The sequence below is a fragment of the Pipra filicauda genome, unplaced genomic scaffold, assembly GCF_003945595.2.
Source record: "Pipra filicauda isolate LSUMZ 115617 unplaced genomic scaffold, ASM394559v2 scaffold80_size11013439_pilon, whole genome shotgun sequence".
NCBI classification, from domain to species: Eukaryota; Metazoa; Chordata; class Aves; order Passeriformes; family Pipridae; genus Pipra; species Pipra filicauda.
In genome coordinates, this window is record NW_024104987.1 from 7119404 (window position 1) to 7139605 (window position 20202).

The 20202-nt window shown below is 43.1% G+C and overlaps 1 protein-coding gene across 2 annotated transcripts in view; it reads left to right on the top strand.

Annotated features, from left to right (window-relative positions):
- The window catches only part of LOC114003158 (SAP30 binding protein), a 29894-nt gene that overhangs the window by 3820 nt on the left and 5872 nt on the right, over window positions 1-20202 (top strand). For both annotated transcript variants that reach the window (XM_027749836.2, XM_027749835.2), the window contains 2 exons: window positions 12547-12589; window positions 18857-18945. In XM_027749836.2, coding sequence (XP_027605637.1) covers window positions 12547-12589; window positions 18857-18945 — 132 coding nt within the window. The remainder of the gene's footprint in view (window positions 1-12546; window positions 12590-18856; window positions 18946-20202) is intronic.

Consider the following 20202-nt stretch of genomic DNA (forward strand, 5'->3'; position numbering starts at 1 on the left):
AACTCTGTTCTTCTAAATGAAGCAGTTTTGTAAAGGTTGTATTTCAAATTTTAAGAAATGAAATAAGATCCCCAGGTGATAGCTATGAAAAATAGTTGAAATCATCTTTGCCTTGGGTTTACACCTTGTTTCTGCTGAGCAGCAGGTGTTTAACAGCACACAGGAACATAGGTCAGGCTAAAAGCTGGAAAACAAAAGGCCAAATCCATATGAAACTTTATAGAGTGCTTAAATTTTTATGTGAGCTCAATACCAGCATTTTTGTGGGGTACCGAGTGATTAACAGTTGCAAGGGCATTTGTTTTATCCAGCAGCTTCCTCAAGGATGCAGACAGTCTCTAAACTCTGCTACAAAAGCCAGAGGACTGTGCTGCAAAGTGAAATTCTGTAGAGCATTTAATTTACCACAGAGCTTTGATAGGATAAAATCAAGGCAAATGAATATGTTTAGCTGTTCTACTTGAGTTAGTTTTATAGCAGCACCTTCTTCCAGGATCTGCAATATTTTTAGGGGTTTATAGTGATACACTGTTGAAAATCTTGGCAGCTGCACTGCAGCTGGTAAAGTCTCAGTGTGTGAAGTATCACCAGTGCCTTTGGCATCCATTGGAAATGGAATGCACTGTTTCCCTTTCTGTGGCAAGAAAAATATATTTTTTTTTGTAAAACAGGAAAAGGTAATCTCCCACTTTTATCCTTTTTCTACTTCAACATTTTTTGCCCTTGTAAACATGCAAGATGTTTCTGTAAAAATAGCTGGATTCAAATGTGTGCTGTGAAAGAAAAATAGAGGTTTTCCTTAAAAGATAAATTTGCTGTACATCACCACAGCCTCCTGTAGCAAAAATCTCATTTCACTTTTAGAGAAGTGCTGTAGGACTTGAGGGCAATGGAGAATAGATCTGGCAGAGGGAGAAAGAATGAAATTGGGACTATAGCAGCTCTTGTCTGAGTGATGATGCATTACAGAAATCTTACCACTGAATTGGGTGGCTGCTGCTTTAATATCTTGCTGTCATTTCATGTTGGCTTTTTTAAAAAGCCTCTTGGTTTCAGTGAGTTGTATGTGCTGCTGTCCAGGTGCATTTTGTGCTTCTGGAGAAGAGCTCCACGTGGCCACAGAGCAGCATTTCAGCTTCAGTGGGCAAGCAAAGAAACACTGGGGGAAAAAAAAGGCATTTGATGTGTTGGGTAGACTGTACAAGAACTGAAAATGTAAATTAAATTTAATAAATAAGTAAAAATAAATAAAAAGAAAGGTAAAATGTAATTTCTGCCATCCCAGCATGATGTGAAAGGTGAGGATTTGAGAAGAGTAGCAGGGAGGCAATTTGAACTGAGTCTGAAACTCAGCAGTTTCAGACTTCCATATCATCCTTAATAGATGTCTTCATACATAAGTAAAAAAGGGAATTGTCTCCTCTGGCCTTTTGGGGTATTTTTTTTTTAATTCTAGCTAACCAGGCAGCTGCCATTTGGAGAGAGGTGGCTGAGGCAGAGCAGGTGTGGGTGTGTGAGGCATTCCAGGGACACTGGTGGAGTTGCACCAGCCGTGCTGTTAAGAAATTCACTTGGGATGGGGGGGGATGGAACATCTTTGTAAAATCAGTTTTACTTGGAGCAGTTGCAAATGTTTCCTATCCCCTTTTTCCACCAAGTGGCAGTGTTCTCCTCGGTCTTCCCCATTGCTTTGAGCTTGCAATATCTATGACAACTTGCAAGTGCTGTAGTTACTGTAAATCCAAAGTGCAGCAAAAAGTGAGGCCCTTGGTTATAACTTGCTGACACTTTTGGGACTTTATTTTGTTTTGTCCCAGCAGAGTGCTGTAGTTGTGGTTGCTCTTATCAGTTTTGTGAAACATGTTTAAATAGATGTCCCAGGCCCTTTATATGTGGTTAGGGCTTTTCCAGGGTCTGAATCCTTTAAAATGCATGAATGAGAAAAAACCTTTGCAATTCATCAGTTAATTGTAGTCATTTCAAACCCTGAATACACATTCAGCTTTTTTTTTTTTTTTTTGCTGATGTTTTGCTTCTTTGTACATACTGTACATATTGTGAATGAGCAACTTTGAGATTATATCTGGAATAATTGACCAGGACACCTGATCCAGGCTGTGTGGAGGAGTTCCCTTGTTGCTGGTGCGTCCTCTGATTTGGCCTCATCCTGCACTTGGATGGTACCAGACACAAAACCTCCAGAAGGTCCACTTGGTGTCAGTTGTGGGTATAGACTGAGGAGACAGAAAGTGGGGGACGATGTAAAAACTTGTTTGGTAAAATGATGATGGGGAGAGTGGAGTTTGTAGCCTGCTTCAAATAACCCCACTGGGAAGATACTTTTACCCCTCCTGTGGAGTTTGTTTATCTTGGTTTTTTATCTTGATTCCAGGGCGTTTGCCCTTATTGGCCTCGGTGAAGGTGCACCTGTCTGTCTGTACAGCCCTTGTACCTCACCAGAGGGAAAGCCAACAAAAAGGGCTACTTGGGGCTGCAGCTTTCCTGTGGGTTATTTTTTTGCCAAGGAGCAAGTCACTATAAGCTTTTTAAGTTCCAACATCGTGATGTCAGACTGCTGTTTTCTGTCTGCTCTCGGTGAGATGGTGGAGAATTTTCTGTGCACCTGTTTGAGGGAAGGTGTGTGCCAGGAATAGGAGAATATTTGAGCTTCATCAGTCATCTGAAAGCATTCTTCCAGAGCAGACTTCTGGAATTCACAATTCACTGTTTCCGAGCACCTGTGAATGTATTCCCAAACATTGTGTGCTTGCAGCAAAAAGCAGAATTCTCCTCTTTAAGCATCAAATTCAGATACATTGCATCCTGTACCTGCATTTCGAAGTGCTGCAGGCACTCATGGAAGACTGGAGATTCAAATCGAGGTAGAACTTAATTGCTCTTCCAAAATTCACTCTGGATGGATGTGCTCAGGCTCTGGGACAGGACATGTTTGTTAATGATCAGGATCCCTTTAGGGTTCCCTGCTTTTACCTGAGCAGTCACCAATTGTAAATAAGCATCTGCCTTAAAAACACTTTAGAAACAAAGCCTTCTGCTTAGAAGCGAAAAAAACCCCATCAACAGAAGCTGCTGGCAAAGGCATGGTGTTCAAAAGATGGAATCCACAGCCTGGGTGAGTTTTGTGTCCTTTCCCCAGATGATGGAGCTGTGGGTACGGAATGAAGGATGTTGTGGATCTGAAGTTTGGTGTTCTGCTGGCAGTGCTGGTTTGGAATGAGGAGGGTTAACTGTGCAGCCAGTGCAGGTTGTTTGGGCTCTGGCCAGCAGCTGGCTCTGGTTACAGCCCTGATGCAGTAACAAGATACAAGCCTTCAGAGCTCACTAAGTGGACCAACCCTGCAGGAAGAAGGAAAATCAACCTTAAACAAAATACTGACCTTGTGCTCCAAGCCTCACCTGAGGGGTTCTGTGCTTCACATTGTAGGGCTGGATGAATAGCAGGTTGCAAGTGTTGATCAAGGCCAGAGCCCAGCCCTGCAGCTTTGGCTCCTGGAGCTTTCACAGAGGGAAATCATTAACTCTTGAGCCTTGATTGTGGTATCAGGACCAGCCAGTGCAGGAAAGCTAAGAAATTTGCCACTCCCTTGGCAAGTGAATGCCTGACACATGGCAGCAGTTTTTCAAAGCAGGTGGCTACTTCTATGTTTTCCATTTCTGGTTTTGTTTTAAGGGTCCCCTCTGCATCCTTGGGGCAACCAAACTGGGATCTAGCAGAAGGCTGTCAAATTTTCTAAGCACGTCTGAGTACCACCTCTTGATAAGCATCAACTCTTTATTATGCTTGGCTTTTATTGATCCAGCATACCTGTAAAGTAATTTTACTGTGTTATGATGTGTAGGTGTGTACTAATACTTAGAGGCTTTTGACTGCAGTGGTTTTATTTTATCTTGCCTGCCCATTAGCCCGTTTGTTTAAATACCAAAATTATCTTGATTTAAAATAAAAGTGGTAAGTGCTAAGAACCAGTAAATGGGTGTGTGTGGAGTAATGTAATCCATGAAATTAACTCCTATTTTGATAAGGCATATTAATTTTTTCTGAATTCAACATACATTTGTCAAGCCAGGTTCTCAAAAAATGCTGGAGCCTACTCATTAACTTTCATCTCAGGTATAGTTATTTTGCTCCGAAGAAGGGGAAAAGTATGCTTGGGAAAGGTTGTATCATTAAAATGGCCTTTATTATGCATAGCTGTGAGCATACCTTTTTGTAAACACTTTGAAAGCATGAACTGTGCAGGTTCCAGGGCTGGGGTCAAGGTTAGATCTCCAGTGGTTTTGTTTCCTCACTCATTCCTTTGCCTGGGAGCACAGCCCGAAGGTGCCAGTGATAAGCACTGCAGTCTCAGATTCATATTTTGCTGTATTTTAAATTCCTTTTAATATAATTGTGTAAAATGCCAACTGTGCTTCCAACTCTTTGTATTTTCCCCTCGTTTTGGGTTTCGCACATGGATTTTCAGAGCTCTGTGGAGAGAACCAGGGAGTTGGGCAGTGTAGGAGAGAGTCCTTAGGGGGTGGTAGAGGTAACTCAGCTGTAAATGCTGTTCTCTGCAGTGCTACAGTGAGTGCCCAGACATGAAACCAGCTGATACCTGGTTCCCATTTTTAACTAGGTAAACTTTAGTTATTGCCAGAGAATATCAGGGGCAGTTAAGGTTGTTTTGCATGCATGAAAAAAAAATAGCATTTGGCATCTTGAATTATTTTGCCCCCTTGGCACATGTACTGCTGTCTCCAGCTCTGTCTGAGAGGGAGACAGATCCCAGCATTGTTGCTCTCTGAAGCTGGAATACCTCATGTAGAGCTCCTGGCTTCCATCCAGCTCTGGAGCTGTTTGGAAGATGAGACATGTCCGTGGACATGCTTGTTCCTTCCTCCCCGCCGGGCATACATGTTGTGGCAGAGTCTTCACTCCCTGCAGTGCTAAATACCAGGGATTACTGACACAGGTGTGGCTTGCCTCTCTCCAAAGGAAGAGCCAGGCCTTTTCTGTTTGTCTTTAAACTTGAAGAAAAGTCCTTTCTGGAGCTGCTTCCCCTCACACATTTCACCTGATAAAGGTCTGAGTCCAAGTGCAGTTCTGTGGTTGCAATGAGTTCTGTCTGCTGTGCTGAAAGGGGCTGTTCTGAGCGTGCCTGTCGGTGCATGTCACAGTGAGAGTCTGAGCAGTCAGCACAGATGGAGGATTGCCTCAAATACCAACGAATATCTGAAAATAGCTTCTTCCAGCTGCCCTGTTCTGGGTCCAGAAGGAGCAAAATCTGTGAAAGCTCTGTGGGATCCATTCACAGAGGAGAGCATGTCCCAGTGAGGTTACTTGCTCTTACTCCTTGCCTCCAAAGCGTGAAGAATTTTTAGTACTATGTACTAGGGAAGAAAGTTTGTGCAAGAAGTTAATTTTGTCAGCTCTCCTGAGCCTTTCCTTTGCTGCTGTGAGGCTTCATATTTTTCCCATCCCAGCTTTACCTTCTGCTCGATTCTGTACTGCAGCAAGCTGTAAAAAAATAAAATCATCCGAGTAGCTTGACACCTCTGCCCTGTCACATGGTGGTGGTGCTGATACTTCACCCCTGAATTCCTGTTTCCCTGTAGGAAGCAAAAGTGACTTGGAAGCAGAATTTGTGGGCTCTGCAGGGCAAGGCACCTCTACCATGGTGGCTTCGGGGGAGCCTGCTGGGAGCTGTGCTCTGGGCTGCTGCTCTTGTGCTCCCGTGGGCTGTGCAGGTGGATTTGGGAGCAGGGTCCATCATAAGGCAGATGTTATTGACTCCACCTCCACATGGAAAGCAAAAGCTCTGGCACACAGTTCCTTAACTGGAAATTACTCCTAACAAATAATCTTTGTCAAATATTGAGATAGCATATGTCAGGTGAATGGAGTCAAGTTTCAAAGAAGCTATTTAAAGGCTTTATTCTATGAATGCTTCCCTTCTGAAGCATTTTCTCACTGAAATGCTTTGCCAGATTGGGATTTTTCAGTGTTTTTTTCATTTCATTAATGAATGTGGATTTTTGTACTTCGTTTAGCTGGAAAAGTAAAAGGCAGTGCCAGCTACACAAGTTCTTTATTTTGATAAGATGCTTAAGGAATGTCTCAGGAGTTGACTCTTTCATGACTTGTTCTTCCTTCCCTATTTGTCTGTGACAATGATATCTCACAGTAGGTAGATTTGTAAAGCCTGTACATAAGTGTCATTAGGGGTTGGATGTATAATTTTTTTCTGATGGTGGCTTATTTCTGAGCTGCTGTGCTTCTATTGGTATCCAGATCATGGTCTCTACAGGTTTTTCTAAGTTAAATTTCTTACCCTGTACTGGGCACTTTGCCTGGAGCTATGTATCAGAGCTGGCAAACAGGATATGGCTGTAGGAAATGTGCTTGTTTCAAGCTTTCTCTTGGGATTCTTCTCTCACAATACAAGAAAAAAATGAAGGGAGAAGAAATAAAAGCACTCTACTCCTGTTCCCTTGCCTTCTCTTCCCCAGACTCTAAATGCACTTGACATGCACCCTGTTTGCCTTCAGCCTGGTTGCACACCAACATCAGGCAGATCTGGTGAGCAAGAAATGAAACTGGTTGTCATGCACTTTTAATATTAAATGAGAAGTTCTTGGTGTTCTCTTCCCATTAGCACTTCTGATCTTTGTAGAAAAAGCAAGAACATAATTGATAGAAAGGATAATAAAAAAGCACATGATCCAGGGTTTGGAGTTGTCTTTCTCTTGCTGCCTGCATGTAGACGTTCCACCTGGTTGCTCTGGCAAGACCATCTTCTCTGTCAGCTTCTAACACTTTATGCTAAGTTATAGTTTTTTTCCATCATGCTCAGCCAAATGAGGCTGTTGATATGTTGGGACTACAAGAGATATTCTGAATTGTAGAGAGGGGGGGAAATTACAAAAGCTTATTGCTGGTGCTTGCTCAGATGAGAGAAATCCACTGTAACAGCTGTTGCAGCAGCAGGTCCACTGGCTACTGGTGGAAGGACTGTACTGGAAAATTCCCTGCAATAATATCTTCAAACTAATCCACTGCTTGACAACAGTGTGACTGATCTATAAATTTCGTGGGTGGCAGTTTAAATTGGTGTTAAATTACTTTATGTGCAAGCAATCAGGTGAAGTAGTTGGGAGAGAGAAGAAATTCTGCAACACAAGAGAGTTCTCTGAAAAAAAGAGAAAATGTTGAGGGGTTGGTACTGTGGAAGCTTCTGAGCTAGTTTGTTTTTTTTTTTAATATTAACTGGAAGTCAGTGAAAAATGAAGCCGTAGGTATCAGTTGGCTGCAAGTCTGGGAAGGCAATTAAGCAATGGCAAGTCTGGCATCAACTTCCCCACTTCCTACAATTTACATCTTAGTTAAAGCATCAGGGGCTGGTTTCGTATCTTTTCTGCCTTCCTGTTGCAGTTTGAAGTGCACCTGCACTGACATATGCAACTGCTTCTGCCACAAATTGATGGTTGAATTTGTGCCTTGTGGTGACAGTTAATGCCAACAGTTACATTGGATGTGAGCGTTGTGCTGGATTTATGGATCTCCTTTCAGGAAGGACTTAGCGAGCATTGTTATAAGTCAGTCCATTCTTTCCATTAAATAAAGCTGTTCTGGGCAAGCCTTTCCAAACTGGAATTCATCAGTCTCAGATTCATATTGTTTTTGCTTCCTTCCTTTAATCTCTGTTCCATGCTCTGAGGATTGTGTTTGGTTGTTTTTATTTTCCATGGAACCTGAGCAGGCACTGGTTTTTATGAACTGTATGGAAACACTCTAGGACTGGAAAGATGGTCTGTATTTCACCTCAGTGAGGTGAAAGCTTAAGCCAGAATGCAGCATCTTCTGTATTCATGTACACACACACACTCCCCTTCAGCTTGTTCTTCTTTAACTGATTATGATACATGAAAACCAGCAGTCTGGGTGCTTATCAGTCAGGCTCTTGCAGGCAGCGTCGTCTTGTCCAGGGCTTGAAAAATGCATTTGTCTTGGGAAAGTGGAAACAATGAAAAACCTTTTCCTGAACTCACACAGGAATAGTAATATCATGACTGTTATTGGCTATCGGTGATGTGCACAATTGTTCCTAGAGGCACAGAAATTGTGATTTATGTTAGTGGTCAGTTAGGAGCTTAGAAAGGTGGTGGTGGAGTTCTCGTTGGTTTTTGATTTTATTTTTTTTTTAATTAATTTGGCTTTGCCCATAGCACACTCTTCAGAGTCTGCTCTTTATTAGTCTCCAGATCAGGGGAAAGGAGTCTGCCTCCTGCTTGTCTTTGTCTTTCAGTCTTCTTCCAGCTTGGCTCTGAACCACCACGGCATCCCTTGACTCCTCTCAGTGGGTCTGCTGGAGCAAGGCCCTCTGGCTTTAGGCCCTTAAACAGTTGATCTTGTGAGATCAAGGCTGCAAAAGAGATGGCAGCCAGAAAATCAACTTGCTGAGTGCATGATAAAGTACAGTACTGCCCTTTTTTTTTTTTTTTAAACTCAGTCAAGCTATTCTTAGAGATCATCATGTAATGCTAGATGGGGTAAAATGACTGGAGAAAAAAAAAATTAACACAGAACATTGTGGGATTTGCCCTGAGTGCTGTATTTCCATGATGGTAGAGAGAATTTCCAGCATAAATAATGTGTCCAAGCTGACTTTGTGCAAGTAGCAAGGGGCTGGCTGCAGAAGTAAATTCAGAGATGCTTCCACACAGGTTTTCAGAGGTTGTGCTTGTGAAAATTTTACAGTATAGGTGCTGCTAGTGAAGTCTTAATTTATTGAAAAAATAACAAGGTTTTCAGAATTCATATGGAAATGAACCATTAAATTTTGCCTTTAGCTCTGGGATACTTGAAGTCTCTACTAATTTCATATATTTACTCTGATAAAGAGATTTCCCCCTGCTTGGAACCATTTACCTGCTTGATTTTGTGCTCTTCGTGTGAGATACTGATACATAGTGTGGTGGGTATTGGTGATGTAATCTATAAAAGATCAAAAATCTAAAAAGATCACCTTTGCCTAAATATGGATTTAGGCAACTTCCCTATTTAAAATTCAGTTACCTTCCAAATTTTCCGTTGTTTAAATGCTTTGGAATTCCTTTACAAATCTTTCATCCACGCATAAATATTTCTTCGCTTTCATAACCAAAAGGTAGGAACTGTGCAGTATTTATTGTACCTTATTTTTCCACTTCATGATTCTCCATTTCATTCAACATAGTGTATAAGATTAGATCTCCAGGTTTGTTTTTTTTTTTAGATGCTGTCTTTTCTAATTGGTTCATTTTATTCATCGTGTGTCTGGGACTTAATTTAGCCTAAGGGAGTGCAGAGCAGTTCTTTTTGGGTGATTGGGTTTTTTAGGCTGTCCTACATTCTGGATCTTCCGTAGATATTCAGAGGTTTGAACAGGACTTCTTAAATCTCACATCTGCCAAACTTTGGTCAAGTTGTTGCTGCTTGCCTCAGTTTTCAACAGCAAACTGAGCAAATATGAACAAGCACTGTAGGAGGAGTCGGTCATCCCTTTGTTTTCTGAAGGCTTGAAAGGAGTTTGAGTTAATGAAAAGCTGTGTTGATGTCTTCAGCTTGTTAATGATGGAGCAGGGGGTGTAGGTGCACAGTAACTCATCAGTAAGCAGAATTCATATCCCCTGGGCAGTGAGGTGTGGCTCTGATGTGTTGGTGAACGTGTTTGCTTTTGCTTGGTGTAGCTCTGGGCTTTCTGATGTCTTGGCTGTGGCCTGGGGATGTGGGGACCAGACTTGCTGGAGCGGCTGTGGTGGAACGAGTGTGGGCGATGGGAGCCAGGGGAAAACACAGTGGGGCCTGATAGGACTGGCTTGATTTAGCCTCTTACAAGTGGGGCAAGCTTAAAGGATGCAAATTAAAGACCAAACTTGCTTCTGGTGAAAGCAAACTCACTGATGATTCTGGAAATTCTTAAAACGTACTGTTTAATACGTCTGATGTTTTTGGGCATTTTTGTCTGATGTACATAACAGGAGAGGTTTGGGCCATCAAAGAATCTCTCAGCATATTCATTCATGTTTCCTGAGGATTTTGTGCTTATGCTTGGTACTAAGTCCAGACATCTACAGGAGACTTGAAAATGGGCTTCTGAAAATGTCAGAAAGGCAGCACAGACCCTTGCAAACCTGTCAGTGTCCCAAAGAAGAGCACAGCATTCTTGGGGGTGCTTAGCACATGTGTTCTTGGATGGTAAGAGAACAAGTGGGTAGAAGGAGATGGGAAGGATAATGGAATAATAAATACAGTGCTGGGTATGAGGAAGGATCAAGAGGTGCTCAGGGATATAGCCTGTCTCTTCCTCTTCCCTCTCAGTCCACTTAAAACTTTCAAGAGATAAGAGCACAGGATGTAATTTAGTCAAGGCTGGAACACAAGCAGTTCCCTCCTTTCCCTCAATAAACATTTGCTTGTTGTCTCAAACCAAGGCGAGAAATACTTGTAATTACCCATCTAGCAAATTCTTCCCCTAAAGGCAATAAAGCAGCTTTCTGACCACGTGTGTTTACTGCTCCTGAGTCATTGTATGTGCCTGGACATATGTTACCTTGCATCTGCGGCTCTGTGAACTTCTCCAGCCTGCATGTTCATCTGAGTTTGTCCTCACAGCCCATTAGTTACCACAGAATTGTCCCCACTTTTCCAGTGGTGACCTGAAGCTCGCTGTGCTAATGCCACCTCGATGTGGTTGAGGCTGCCCACGATATATCCTACAACACGCCCGTGTAGGTTTGTGGAGAACACAGCCTACATTCCCTGGATTCCTGTCCAGTGCTCTCCCCAAACAGAGCTACTTCTTTTGACATAAATTTTCTGCTTTGAAATGTCTTGCTTCTGTTTAGATTTTTCTCTGCCTGTGCTGCAGAAGAGATGTTGATGCACACACCAAGTGCATTATCAAGGGGTTGGAGCTGGAACACTACAGTCCATCTCAGAGGGGCCTGGGGCCTCGCCAGCTGGCCAGGGAGAAGATGCGTGTTCCTTTGTGTACTTCTTTCTTTTTCTAAAATAGCTTTAGCCTTGTATTTCTGTGATCCAAGTGTACTAATGGAGAAATAGTGCCTTTTTTTTTTTTTTCTTCCATGAATGGCTATAAAAAGTGCCTTGTAGCAGTTAGTGCCACACAAAGAATTTGTTTTTCTGCTTCCAGAGGGCTTTGGCTTCTCTTGAAAATAGGTGGATTTTCACAGTGAATTTGGCACAGGCTGTTCCCACATCTGGCTTGGTGACCTCGCTGCTCTCCCCTCACCTGGTGCATCTCTCACCTGACTGGAAATGGAGTAAAGGAGGGGGTTAGAGAGGGGTTACTAAGCAGCAAGGAGGCAGCATTATGTGTGTGTCAGGTTGAATGAATAGCTTCAGTGTTTGGAGGCACTGAGGAATTTTGGACACACAGTCCAGTGAGTCACAAAAGGTCTTTGGGAGGGAGGCAGGGGGGAGAGGGCAATGTTGGGATACAGCTGGTACTGTTTCAGAAACTTTGTGCTGAACTTGATATTGCTTGTGACTCTCCTGGGGTCTCCCAGAAACACCAAAATATTTGGACATTGGTCTCAGTATGGGGAAAACATACTGAAGAGTGTCTTATCCTACATAAAGCCTCCTGCTCAGCACAGTCTGGTGCAAACATCTGCAACTGAAGTGGGGATTAGCTGTGTTGGGAAGATCTCCAAGCAGAGCACTACAAGTCAGTGGAGGTTGCCCTTGAGTTTCTGGTAGAGCAGGTTGGTTATATCCCTCCTGGAAGGTAGCAGCCAAGGGAACTGACAGTGGGAAATGGGAATGCAGGCTCTGCATCACCACCACGCTCCCGGGCATTTTGGTTTGTGGGGGGTTTGTCAGCCAAAGCCCTGAGTGGCACAACTGCAGAAACGAATTCTGACACCACACAAACACATCTGGCAAACCTCTGCACCCCAGGACCCTGGAGAGGCTGATCTGGTGCTGCTCTGAAGTTGTGGTGCTCTGGCTCTGGGAGAATCTCAGCTATTTCCATGTTCCTCTAGGGAACACATCGGGCTGACCCTGCACCGGCCTGTGGTCGGCATTCCCAGGACTAGAGTAGTTTTCTGTGGGCTGGATCCAGCTTGCTTAACTGTATTTACTTAACTGTGCTCCAAAACATTGGCTCTTGGCTGGTGCCAAGGACCAGTCACCCAAAATGAAGAATCTGTGGTTTGATCTGTTTAGAGGAAAGGCTTCAAGTACAACAGTTTCTGCAAAATTCAAAAGGAACTGAGTGTCCAGGACTCAGTGAAATAATGCCTTAATTCCTTCATTAAATTTAGACTCTAGCTTGGAAAGGACATGGAGCATCCTATTAGGTTTTGACTCTCCATTGTACAGACATTGCCTTCTTATCTAATAAATTGTGTTTCATTCTTAATTGTTATTCTTTTGTCTCAGATTTAATGTGTAAATTTCTAAAGAAATGAACAACATAGCTTTTTAGGTTGGATGCATACCTTGACTAAAATATGTTTCTTCCTCCTTTCTCCCAGGAATTCTCAGAAGTGGAGAAAAGAGATCCTCAGGAGCTAGTTGGTAAGTTCACTCAGAAGTGAATATTCACATATTCTTTTCAAACTAGACTTTCTAAACCCTGGTTTGTAAAAAGCACCTTCCCTCTGTCCTGGCAATGCTGTAGTTTCAAGTTATTGCCTGCAATGTTTTATCTCACTGGAATGCTTTCAGTGAAGTCTTGTTTTGGGAGAAAGGCACCATGCCTTAAAATATGAAAATAGTTTCATGTATTATATGTTTAAAACATCTATGTAAAGGGCAGTGTTGGTGTTTTTTTGAAATGAGCTTAAACATGATAGAATAGCTTTGTCTAGACACCTCTGTGAGAGCCAGTGGAACCAGGAATGATGACATTTGTTCTGTGGCTTGAAAAATTTATCAAAAGTATCCATATTTAGATATGATCCACTTAAAGGTTTATAGCTGCTGTGCTGACAGTGTACTGCATGTGTTCTAATGGTTACTAAAACTTACTTGATTTTTGTGGCATTTCACTTATTTATTGCACCATTATTAGATTTGGAAAGCCCAGGATTGTCAGCTTGAAATACAAAATCCTCTCTTGGTCTCTGTGGAGCTGTACAGAAACTGTATTTTATGTTTCATCTGTGACTATCTTGAACTAACCCTCTGTTCCTGAGGTTACTAGTACAGTTGTGTGGTATCATGTAATAATATCATTAAAAATTAATGAGTTTGGAAGTCGCTTCATCTCTCAAATCAGCTTGTCAAGGCTCAAGCATGGTATTTCACCTATAAAGTGTGATAAATGTAAATTAAAACAGCAAATACTCACATGCTAAGCTGTGGCTCCTACAGCAGCCATCACTCTGAAGCTTTGGAGTTAAGTCCTTTTCAGTTGGACTGCCCAGACTTTGCACCAGCCCAAATGTTATATTGGATTTTCAGCCTTTACAGGGCAAAACTGCTTTAACCAGTCTCATCATAAAATGCAACAGAAATGTTTCCCCAATCTACTGATCTGCCTCAAAATGCACACTAGAAACATGGGTGAGGCAACAGAATTTGGGGTAAAAAGTAAATAGGAATGTCTGAAAGCCCACTGCCCTTTTAGTCTCTGCTTCACATATGGGTGAAGGTCTGCAGTTGTGAAGCAATGCAGTGGGAAGTCATTTCTTAGTGAAGGTGTTAGGCTCAGGTTATAATTTTCTTAGTCTCTTCCCCCAGTGAGTGTCCCATCCACAGGAGATCAGAAGACTGAATCTCAGTTTGTCTCATGGTGGCCCAGATTTGCACACAGGCTTAAAATCTGCACAGAGGGCACTGATTAGTGTCACAACTCATGAGTGGACAGTGTTGGTGAGTCTGAGACCTGGATTGAGGTCTCTTTGCACTCTTACCTTTAATATCCTTTCCCAACAGCAGCACACACAGAGCAGTGGGTAGGTTGGCTTTGTGCAGAACCAGGTTATGAGAGGTCAGATACTTGCCATGCTGGATTCTGGAGATCTGTTGCATTAGACCATATCTTATCTGACTGAAAAGGAACTGTTGCAAGAGCCTCATGGTTGGTGTAACCTGACAACCACTCCCTTTCTGAAAACTTGGCCTTTCAGAATTAGACTTCTTTAATGGAAAAGTGCAGAATTTTCTGACACAAAGCAAGTAACTTCCCCTATCTGGAGGACATCTAAAGTTTTGTCTATCAGTATATGGAAGTCAAAATCATCCTCAGACAGTTTTCCACGATTGATTTTTTTGCATTAAAAACTTGTGGGCCTGCCCTTCTCAGAAGGTAACCTTGCATTTTTCAGTGTCACCTTTATTAAAGTCTATGGTTGTGCAGTTGCTTAAGTACAGAAGAAATGTAGGCTCCTGCCAAAAATCCTGTTTCTGTTTTACCTCCCCCAGATGCATTTTAAAGTCTGTGTGCTCTGAGCTGCTCTGGGAGTGGGAGCCAGCTGAGATCCATCTTCACTGCTCTTTTTTTTTATTGTTTCTTTCTTTTTTTCTTCTTTTTTTTTTTTTCCCCCTGTGAGGCTTCCAGCTGGATCCTCTCCATGATCTGCTTAGTGCATGCTAGGTGAGCACTGGAGCTGGCACAAAGAAAACAGTAGGGATGAGCAGCTGGGAAGGGCATGGTTGTCCTGCCTTATGCTGAAGTAATGATCACATAATCAATGCCTGAAAAGAATGGGAAGGAAAGTTTTAGCCTTAACTGCCCCATGTTTGAGAAGGAAGTACATGTGAAGCTTATTTTGATAGATTTCTACCTCAGCATTGTCCTTTTGGGGTTTTTGTACCGCTCTGAACAGTTCATGGTGCTGGCAGGACATTGCAATTGCTGTTTCCTGCAGCCTTGCAAAATAATACTTTTAGGATGGAGGTATTTTTGCCCTGAAGTTCTTTGCAGCATGGTTGTTTACCTTTTGGACTGTAAGAAGAGTTCTCTGCAGCCCTCAGGATGTCTGAGCACAAACTCAGTGTTCAAAAGAGCAGAAAGTATGGCTGAGTTGCAGGTCTCTTTCTGCATTTCTCAGCCCACGGAGCAGAAAGGGAACTAGTGTCCTTCCATGGATGGGTGACTCACTGGCATGTTGTTGCCTCCAGTTTTTCCCTCTGATTTGGCTGTTCTGGTGCCAGGAAATCAGAAACCCACACACCCTGGTTTATGCCAAGCAGACAGAGTGCCAGAGAATGCAGTTTTAGAGACCAGGCACCACCGGTTTGCATGTCTCCAGGGGAAACCCACGTCCCTCTGATCACCCTTTCCAGGTCTTTCCTTGTTTTTTTTTGCCTAGTGTGACCTTTAGAAACAAACTGGCACCTGAACTGCCTCTAATCCCTTGTGACTGCGTAAAACACAGCATGTAAGTGAACCTTGGGAGTTCTTTATCCTACCTGGGGAGCAGCATTACCAGACCTCAGATGATCCATGCCTTGGTCTGTCCTGTACACCCATTATACTCTCTATCATTTTGGTTTTCTCTGCACCAGGAAAACATTCCTACCCATCTGTGGGAAACAAAGCTCCTGTGTGCCCTCCATCCATGTCTCCAGCACAGCCTTTGGATTGAGAGCAGTCGTTTCCTTCTGGAAGGAAGGGCATGGTTTGTGCTGTGACACTTTCTCTCCTGCTATGCAGATTGTCTCTGTACTGTTGGACATAGGTCAGATAACCCATCTATCTCAAACTGAAGCAGATTTAATGTAGCATTTCCATTTAATTATCTGCCTCACCAAAATCTGTCACACAATTATCCTTCGTTGATGACTGAGAGGCTGAATCTGTGCTAGGTACACCCTAAGTGGTGGTGTCCAGCAGCAGGATGCTTTGAGAGGCATTGGCTCCTACTTTCTTGAACCCTCATCTGAATTTTGGGATCTGCTTCATGACCTTAGTTCTTCTGGACTATAAATCTGATTCGGGGAAGATATTTACTTACTGTGAGCCAGAATCTGGGTGTGCCCGGACTGATTAATTGTGCCAACAGCCAACTTCCTGACGTCTCCACTTGGAGATCCTCTAGGCTGGGAGCCTGCAAATCACAGACCAATTAGAGGCTGCAACCAGTGTCACCTGTGACTCATGTAAATTTAAAACTTTGATCTTGGCAGGAATAACAGGATGCACAAAGCAGTTGGATGTATCCGGTAAGGACACACCTTGTTGCTGGCTGTTCATCTGCAGTTACTGCTGTATAGATGTGTTTTCAAAGTCCCAAGGGCAGCCTTACACCAGCATGTTTTATACAGGAGCCTGTGGCCATATATGCAAGTTCCAGGATTATTTTGAATGATCATCCCAGTTGCCCTTTCCTCTATGGAAAGAACTGGTGGGAAGATGCTGCGTAATCAGCCATTCTGCTGTCTGTTAGGGGAGGGAGTTTGAAGGCTGCTGGAGGGCATGGATAATTTGTACTTCCTTACTGTAAATGAGCCCAAAGGCATTAAACTCATCCTTAAACTCATCCTTTTCTTCTTAGTGATGTGGCATCTCAGTCTGGCTGCAATGTGATGAAAGAATTGAGTAATGCTGAATATTTGTGCTTGGTTTGTGAGGTGCACGTATCCTCTGTGCTGACTCAGTGTTCAGCTACGTACAGCTATGGTGGGATTGCAGGAGACAAAGATGCATTAGTTCTAGTTCCTTGTAAGCTGTTAAGAAATGCTTTCCCCCATCAGTATGATGTTGATAAATGATGGCTCAAACAAAGGAGGAAATGAGCACCAAAACCTGAAAGTCATGCATCAAAATATATTGTCTCATTGGGAGCTCTTGTTCTGCCTCCAGTATTATTTCTGTTTCAAGAGAGCTTTGAATGGGTTACTGAACATTCACTTATGACTTTAACTTTTTTTGCTGGTTAGACAGAGGTCTTGCCCAGAGTTCCTGAGTTTGTGACCCCACAGTTCCCACAAATGTTTTGTTTCTCCGTGGCTCTTCTGGTCATCTGCAAAGACAAGGGAGCCTATGGGATGTCTAGTCTGGAGCTAGGTTTGATTTTTTTTTGAATTATTTTTTTTTTAGGTCCTTTCTTTGCCTTAAGAAGTCTGTATTTAGTGGTTTTTTTTTTTATTTTTTAATGTTTCTGCTGATGCTGTGAATCTCTTAAGCCATTAATCAGCTTTCACCTTTCCCAGCAAGCCTAGTGTGCCGTGTATTATGTTCCTGTCTTTGAGTTCCTGAAGCTCTAATTAAACCAGAGGCTTCCCCATCCCACCAGCATCTGTAACCTATAACAAATGTCTGCCTTGTTGTCAGGGAGCTCCCTTTGCCTGCCTTTCTGTTGGGGCTCTGGCAAGCTTTCCTTCTTCCTTAGAGGCACCCTCTTAGTAAATGCCAAAGGACACTTTTTGTTCCTTACTGGCAGCTGCTGAAGAATTTAACCCTCAACAACATCTTGATCAAACAGAATGAGTGGTCGCCTGCCAGCTTTGCATCTCCAAAGGATGTTGTCCTTAGTGCTTCACATTTTTACAAAAGACATGGAAACTGTAGTAGCACTGATCATGTGTAGTGTTGCTTATCTGTAGCCCCAGCTCTCCTGGGTTCCAACACCGGTGTCTGTCCTTTGGGCCCTTCTGGCCTTTATTCAGAGTTGCTGAGCTCAGTGAGCTGGAGCTGCAGTTCAGGCAGCTTCTACTGAGCAGTGTATAGCTGAGGAGCTGACTTGGTTGATATGACCTCTGTGCTGCTGTCAGGTCTCTTATCCACTGCAGACCAACTCTGGAATGTGTTCCCTGTACAAACTATGCTTGAAAACAGTCCCAGCTGCTTAAAGGTGGCACAAATCTCTGCTCCAAGACTTGGCTAGATAACTGCCTGGGTTTCCCATAATAGTGGGAAAGTAGCAAGCAATAGTGGGAAGCACAGCAGTTTCTTTTGCTGATAACTCTGTAAACTAATCTTTAGAGGGCAATCAGGTACTTTAACAGTATATCCCAACACAAACAGCTATAGAAATCTGGCAGACTGTGCTGGTCTGTTCCCAGTCCTGCAGAACGAGTTGTTCCTTCTCCCAGTAGTCTGTCTCTGTAAGCAGAGATCAAAGTGCCTGTTAAGGAAATGTTAACTTAGGGATGAAATGTAATTTCTTGTGGTTAATTCCTGACAGCCCTGGGGATGGTTGTTCCCTTCTTGAACCATTTAGGTTCATCTAGGTACGTCTTGATCTAAATAGGACCCAAAGTGATTACCTCCCCCAAAATGGCAAAGAGCCAGGCTGCATAGAGTTGATCCTGTGGTCCTCCACGTGCATGGTCTGATCCTCTCTCCAAGAGTGTCCTGGCACAGGCTTTGGCAGAGACTCCAAGTTACCTGCACTGTTCAGAGCAGGACCTGAAGGTGTGTATGGGAGACCTGGAGTAGTGCAGGGTTGGGTATGTGGTGCACAGTGCAGGGGTTTAGGGATCCGTGCCATGACCCAACCTTTATTCCTCTGAAGATTCTTTGCTTTTGAGGATCTTATCAACAGCTGCAGCTGAAGTGGAAGTAGCTTAGCTTTTACATTTCCATTTGGGGATGAAGGGACCCCTGAAAATGAAGCTTTAAGCATGGGTATGACACAGAACCACAGCTGGAGGTAGTTATCAATAAAACAAGCATCTCGTCCCTCTTATAACGATGTAACCTTTAGATTAGTTGCTTTTTGCTCAGCATCTTGAAAACACCACGATTACCAGTTGGCAGCATTCCCATTACCTTTGCCTGTTGATTCCCAATGACAGAGTGGTGCCAGCAGGGACATAAAACAATTTAATGACTTGCATGGCTGAAACTCCCTTCAGAACTGCCAGAACTCATGCCCACATTGCTCTCTCCAGCTTCTTTTTCAGAGAGAGTGCGGAACATGTCTCCAGATGAGATCAAAATCCCTCCTGAGCCTCCTGGCAGATGTTCTAACCAGTTGCAGGTTGGTATAAGTCCGCTTCATTCTTTTTAAAGGCTTGAAATTCAGTAGGGAGAGGGGATGTTTGGGACCTCTGCTCAGTATTTTTGCACAAGGCAAAACTCCAGTATTAAAGCTGGGTTTTACCACACTGAGTTTATGAATGCACTGTGTTAATGCTTTAGGCTTTACAGCAGTTCTAGTTTAGGAATACCAGAGTAGCTTAGAGCTGTTTTCCAGTCTCTGTGGGTTATTTATGCTTTAAAACAGCTCTTGGTCCCACAGAAGCAATGTTTACTGTGAAGGCTGCTTTCCTCTTACCTCAGCAAATCCAGCTCTTTAGAAAAGAACAAATCATTGTTTTCCATACAAGCCCAAGAATCCCCTAAACTGGAATAGATGAGGCAGCAATGACTGGATTCCTTTTCCACCTACATCTCTCTAGATGATAAACATTTAGAGGGAAGGCTGGTAACTTAGAGGCAACAAAACAAGACAGATGCATGTCTTCTCCAGTGCACACCCAGATAATTGCAGTGGCCAACTTTGCAGTAACCTGCTGTGTTCTCCTCCTCATGGAGTGCAAATGAAAAGAGCAGGGACTGCTGTTTCCTACCACCCATTTGAGTTTTATGTCTAGTTTTCCGCCCAGTAGAAATACAAGTAAAGAATCACCTCTGGAATGCTCTATAAAGTAGCTCCTAATGTGCAGTGGTGATTCAGACTGACTCACCATCCAGATGATGCTTTCTTCTTCTCCACACAGTGTACCTGGGCACACCCATCCCTCCTCTGGTGCTGTAGGAGGATTTTACTGTTCTGACATCAATGAACTGGGGTGCGTTAGATCTGAAGAATGCACAGAGCTTGAGAGAGTAGACAGAATAAAGCAGAATTTTCCCCCTTGCACAGCAGTTTACTGTTTAAATCAAAGGAGAACTTGTCCTCTGTTAGCAGGTCAAACCACATCTTAGAGCACTTTGAGCAAGGAGATGGGATTGTTCCTCAGAGATGCAAAATGTTCTGGGCTTTTCACTGGTGACTTGCTCTTTTGTCAAATTTTTCCTCTAATAAACTGTATCTTGAACTCTGCCAAAGGGAGTATTTCTTATTAGAAAGTTGACTGAGTAGTTCCCCATCTGTGGACTTTGTGAACCATATTGCTGCTCCATGGGGAGGGGCCAAAAGGGAACACCTATTCAATCACTTCTACTCCCCAGATTCACCTTTCTGCAGTTGTTCCTTCAAGCCTCACAATGTGTGTGCTGGATGTGGAGATTG